Source organism: Etheostoma spectabile, chromosome 15 (assembly GCF_008692095.1).
Source record: "Etheostoma spectabile isolate EspeVRDwgs_2016 chromosome 15, UIUC_Espe_1.0, whole genome shotgun sequence".
NCBI lineage: Eukaryota > Metazoa > Chordata > Actinopteri > Perciformes > Percidae > Etheostoma > Etheostoma spectabile.
In genome coordinates, this window is record NC_045747.1 from 32472572 (window position 1) to 32478102 (window position 5531).

Genomic DNA, 5531 nt, shown 5'->3' on the forward strand with positions numbered 1-5531 from the left:
ATCTTTCTTACCTCTGTAGAGAACATGAGGCCAGTTGCGACTACAGGCCAGTCCGCTGTCCCAACAACCCTTCCTGCCCCCCATTGCTCACCATGAACCTAGAGGCTCACCTCAAAGAATGTGAGCACATTAAGTGTCCGCACTCCAAATATGGGTGAGTCCTGAAAAACACACTTTCAACAAATGATTTTACTCCATTTCTTATATTTGTTTATTAAAAGGATCCCCATTAGCTGATGCCGTAGTAGTCAGCTACTCTTCATGGGGTCCACACTAGACTCATAAAACATACCCATTACATCACAGACATCTCATTACATGTGTAAAATCACTTTAATATGCAATACAGTTACACACGCCCCCACATACATCCATGTACACCCGCAATCATACACATACTTACATTTCCCATAAACAAGAGATCAAGCTAACAGTCCCCCCCAATAACTCGTAATCACGTTATATATAACCCACAATCCAAAACCTGTATGATGATGATGATGATGATGATGAGAATGATGAGTCAATGAAGTAATCATGCATTAGCACCGAGACTTTGGAGCGCTCTGCCTCCTCCTTTTATGGTCTGCTGTTTCTGTGGACTCTTTTAAACCATTCTCACCATTCTGCCTGTTCTCCCCAACAGCTGCACGTTCATCGGTAACCAGGACACGTATGAAACACACCTGGAAGTGTGTAAATTTGAGGGTCTGAAGGAGTTTCTGCAACAAACTGATGACAGGTGAGCAGACATACTCAAGCTGTACGAATCAAGTGGCGCTATTGACTGGGACAAAGATTCAAGACTTGAAATATTCTCATCTGAAGTGTTCCGATATCCAACAAATAGATTGTTAGTTAGTTTGATTGGTTTCTATCTGTTGAACAAGTTTTCAGTGTACCTTTCACTACTTCGTTGGATTTTTAAACTTGATAAAACTCTCTAGATATAATAAAGTTATTATTGTCTTTTGTCTCTGATCTATCTGTTTGAAATCTCTGCCCTTTGACATTGTTCAGGTTCCATGAGATGCAGCTGACTCTGGCCCAGAAGGACCAAGATATTGCTTTTCTGCGCTCTATGCTGGGAAAACTATCAGAGAAGTTGGATCAGCTAGAGAAGAACCTGGAGCTCAAATTTGGTGAGATAGAGTTCTACGTTTTTACCTGCTTATTCAGCCATACAAGCCAGGACTGAGACTACATTCTTATTTATAACATTTATAAGAGTTATTTGTGGCGGTAACTAACCTTTGGCACTTCCTGCATGTTCTTTTCAGTGAGAAGGAAGTTGTAGGCTTTTGCTATGTTGAGAGTGACTTTAGCAGTTAACTTACCAAAGATGTACTACATTTAGTTTTTCTAAATGTAGATGGACTTTTTGTGAGGAGGTAATTTTGAAAATTTGGACGGAATACAATTCATTACATGTTCATCAAAGCTTGTTAAAAGTGATGCCAAAGAGAACAAAACGGAGATCTTCAAAATTGTAACTTTAAAGCACAAACTGTGTTTTATGTGTACTAGACAGGAACATAATGCTTTCTCAATTCCATGAACCAAATTTCCATAACCTTTAAAAGCATGTTAATGTATGAATGTCTCCACTTGTACGTGTAAGAAGTGCTCTGTAGTTATGGCTTTACGTTAACTTAACCTTAGCCCAATTAGTTTGACACAGAATGGTTTACAGAATTAGCATTATGACAAGGAGTACTGGTATCGGATCAGTACTCAGGATCTGATTACTCAGTAATGGAGTTTGGTATCAGGGGAGAGAATGTTGGGTTTAGTGCATCCCTAATTGCCTGTTTTTATCAGATCACACAGACCTTCTGGCTGCTGGAGGTTACATATTAACAGGAAATATCGACTGGAGAAAGTGTTATTATGACCAGTCTGCTTGAGCACAGCGTCCTGTGTTTTTGTCTCAAAGTTATCTTGCCTGTTTGTGTATTTCAGATGTGTTGGATGAGAACCAGAGTAAACTGAGCGAGGACCTAATGGAATTTCGTAGAGATGCGTCCATGCTTAACGTAAGTGTGTGTGCACAAGCAGACACAGACAAGTGTGTATGTTTGAGAATGAAAGTTTTTTTTTGTGATCAAATCTTTAGTTTATTTCTTATTGATTTTGTTTTATTAAAAAAAACAAAAACATTTACAAACAGTTACAAACAATACACTGGGACATAGGAACGCGTCTCGGCTCTCCTTTAACCTACGCCATGGAATGTTCCATATGCACTACATCCAAGTAGAAAGGGGCCACTTGCGGATAGACAGGTCTTGTAGTGGTTTCCAACGGGTTGCAATCATTTTTTTGAAGCTGTTAGTCCAGAAAACACAGCACGTTTCTGAGTTCCAAAGAGCTGAAAGGCTGACAGATCACTCAAAATCAAGACATTGACAGTAACAGGCACAGTAACATTAAGCAAGGCAGAAACTTTTGATGTAATATTGTTCCAGAACTGACCAACAGGAGAACACTCCCAGAACATGTGTAGATATGTGACATGTGCTTTTATTGGACAGAAAGTCACTTATTTTCATGTGGTGCATTTTCACAGGGGTGAGATATGTCCTATGAATGAAATTGTAATGACTCTGCTGATGGTTTGGTATGTGTGATACTTCTGGAATGTTAGACCATACATCATGCCAGTCAAGATCAATCACCAGGGCTGGGCAATCGCGTGCCCAGATCCTCTCTATAGGAAGGGCAGAGCGGCCCGATATCACTAAGAACTGATAAAGCCTTGATTCAATACCACAGTACTGCTGCACAGTAAATAACTTCTGAATAGGACTCTGCCAGGGAACGCCGTATACCTTGAGTGTCGACCTTAACTGAAGGTAAAAGGAAAAAAAGAGGAACGTGGTAGACCGAATGCATTGTGGTAGACGGAATAAAAAGATTGAAAAAGGTGCGTTAGTCACTTTAAAACAAATCCCCTAAGCTTTTGCCTGTCTCTCTGCAGGATGAGTTGTCACACATCAACGCCAGACTCAACATGGGAATTCTGGGCTGTAAGTATCTGTCCTCCTTTTTAAAATCTCTTTTTCTTATTATTGTTCTTCACCTCTCTCCGTGAAGGAAAGCATTTGATAATCACTTGCTGTGACCTGGAAGCAGTTTTGAATGTTTTGAATGACTTTATCAAGTTCTGTTGACTTGAAATGCAAAATCTAGCTCTGACTATCTTCTCTGGGCATTCCTTCCTCCTCTCCCTTATTCCCACTCACCTTCCTTCACCAATCTCCGTCTGTCTCTTCCTTCCTCCTTTCCTCATCTACCTTCCTGTCCCTTTTTTAATCCTCCTGTTTCTGCTTCAATTATACTCCTCTCTTGTTTAGCTTCGAATGAAAAGTACATATCCAGTCATACCCATCTCTGTGCCTGTGTGTAGCATACGACCCCCAGCAGATCTTCAAGTGTAAGGGGACATTTGTTGGCCACCAGGGTCCCGTTTGGTGTCTGTGTGTGTACTCCACTGGAGACCTACTCTTCTCTGGATCCTCAGATAAGACTATCAAGGTAACATTAACACACACACAAAGGAAATGAAAGGCCGACATAAGCACTGCATAAAAAAATCATCCAAGTTTCTTTTTTTTATGCCTGCTGTTAGTGTAGAGGGTCTTTAAACACATGTATGTATTACGCAAGCTTCTCCAGAGTATCTGCCACCCTTGTATGGCCTTATTTTTGAAACAGCGCTATTTTTTAACACAGCCTTAACCCTCAGATAACATCCACCCACAATCTTGTTTTGTATTGACAATCTGGTATTATAGATTTTTTTTAAAGGCCCCATGGCATGCAAATTCTTACTTTTATGAGGTTTTTCATCATTAATATGAGTTCCCCCAGCCTGCCTATGTTCCGCCAGTGGTTAGAAGTGGTGATAGGTGTAAACCGAGCCCACCTGGTCTGCTTCCCATGGTGGATGGGCGGAGGGGACAGAGAGGTGTATGGAGGAAGAGGATCTGAGGGAGCAGGAGGGAGTGGGACGCTGGAGGAGATGAGATAAATATGACGGGGCAAGGTTGTGGTTGGCTTTGAATGCAAACAGGAGGAATTGGATACAGAACTGGACCGGGAGCCAGTGGATCTGTTGGAGGAGTTATGTGTTGGATGGCGGGGGTTCGAGTTATGATGCGGGCAGCTGAATTATGGACCAATCTAAGTTTATGGAGGAATTTGTGAGCGAGACCGAAGAGAAGAGAGTTGCAGTAATCCGGATGGGAAGTGACAAGACTGGACGAGGATGGTGCCAGTAAGGGTGGGGCGAAGGCGATTGATGTTTTGTAGGTGTTAGTAGGCAGACCGGGTAATGTTATTGATATGGGGTTGAAAGCATAGTGTGTTGTCAAGGATGACACCCAGACTCTTAACCTTAACCCAACCTAGAAAACATGTCAGTTTTGGATAAAGTGGATTTGGTGCCAATAAGGAGAACCTCTGTTTTATTAATGTTTAATTTGAGGAAGTTTTGGGTGAGCCAGGTTTTTTTCAGATATGCAATCTTTAAGGGAGGTGGCCGGGAGAGTGGACGATGGTTTAGTGGAGAAGTAGAGCTGGGCGTCATCGGCATAATAGTGGAAGTGAATGATAGATAGATAGATAGATAGATAGATAGATAGATATTTATTGATCAAAATTGATCCCAAGAAAAATGTGAAATTATGGTGTTACAGCAGCACATGTAAATCAGTCACACAACAAAGAATATAAATATAAATGAGATACTAGGAAAAATATACATACATTATACATGAAATAAGAATAAAATAAAAGAACAAATATTTGAATATATACAGGATGGGAAAACCAAAATGTGCAACTGCTTAAATAATATGCTGAAATGTATGCTAAATGTAAATAAACCAATTGTGCAAGTTGCACTTAGTGCAGTAGTGTGGTTTCTAAAAAGTCTTATCTAGCATCCAGTGATGACATGTTAAAAAGTGTTATTTCCTGTGGTAGGAAGGATTTTCTGTAGCGGTCCGTGCGGCATCGAAGCTGTCGGAGCCTCTTAGAGAAGCTGCTCCTCTGTTGGACCAGTGTGGGATGGAGAGGGTGGTCAGGGTTATTTGCGGAAGATATTGCAGAGGGGAAGCAGGTAAATGATGAAGAGTAGGGGCCCCAGGACAGCATCCTGGGGCACACCTAAAGTGACGGCGGAGGGAGTGGATTTACAAGACTTGAGTTGAATGAACTGGGTGCGGTCAGAGAGGTAAGATATGAACTAGTCTAACGGAGTATGGATGATGCCGATGGAAGATAGCCTATTGCGGAGGGTGGTGTGACAGATGGTATCAAAGGCTGTACTCAGGTCGAGGAGGATGAGGATGGTGAAGAGTCCAGAATCATCTGCCATGAGGAGATTGTTGGTAATTTTGACGAGTGCTGTTTCAGTGCTATGGAGGGGGCGAAAACCGAACTGGAACTGTTACTACAAGTTGTTGTAGGACAGATGAAAATGGAGTTGAGAGTAGCGCTGCACGATTATGGCCAAAATGATAATC

The 5531-nt window shown here is 41.5% G+C and overlaps 1 protein-coding gene across 5 annotated transcripts in view; it reads left to right on the forward strand.

The window, feature by feature from the left end:
• The window catches only part of traf7 (TNF receptor-associated factor 7), a 31228-nt gene that overhangs the window by 6673 nt on the left and 19024 nt on the right, over nt 1–5531 (forward strand). For all 5 annotated transcript variants that reach the window (XM_032538026.1, XM_032538029.1, XM_032538025.1 and 2 more), the window contains exons 9-14: nt 20–154; nt 647–742; nt 1021–1142; nt 1963–2036; nt 2981–3029; nt 3410–3537. In XM_032538026.1, the coding sequence (XP_032393917.1) occupies nt 20–154; nt 647–742; nt 1021–1142; nt 1963–2036; nt 2981–3029; nt 3410–3537 (604 nt within the window). The remainder of the gene's footprint in view (nt 1–19; nt 155–646; nt 743–1020; nt 1143–1962; nt 2037–2980; nt 3030–3409; nt 3538–5531) is intronic.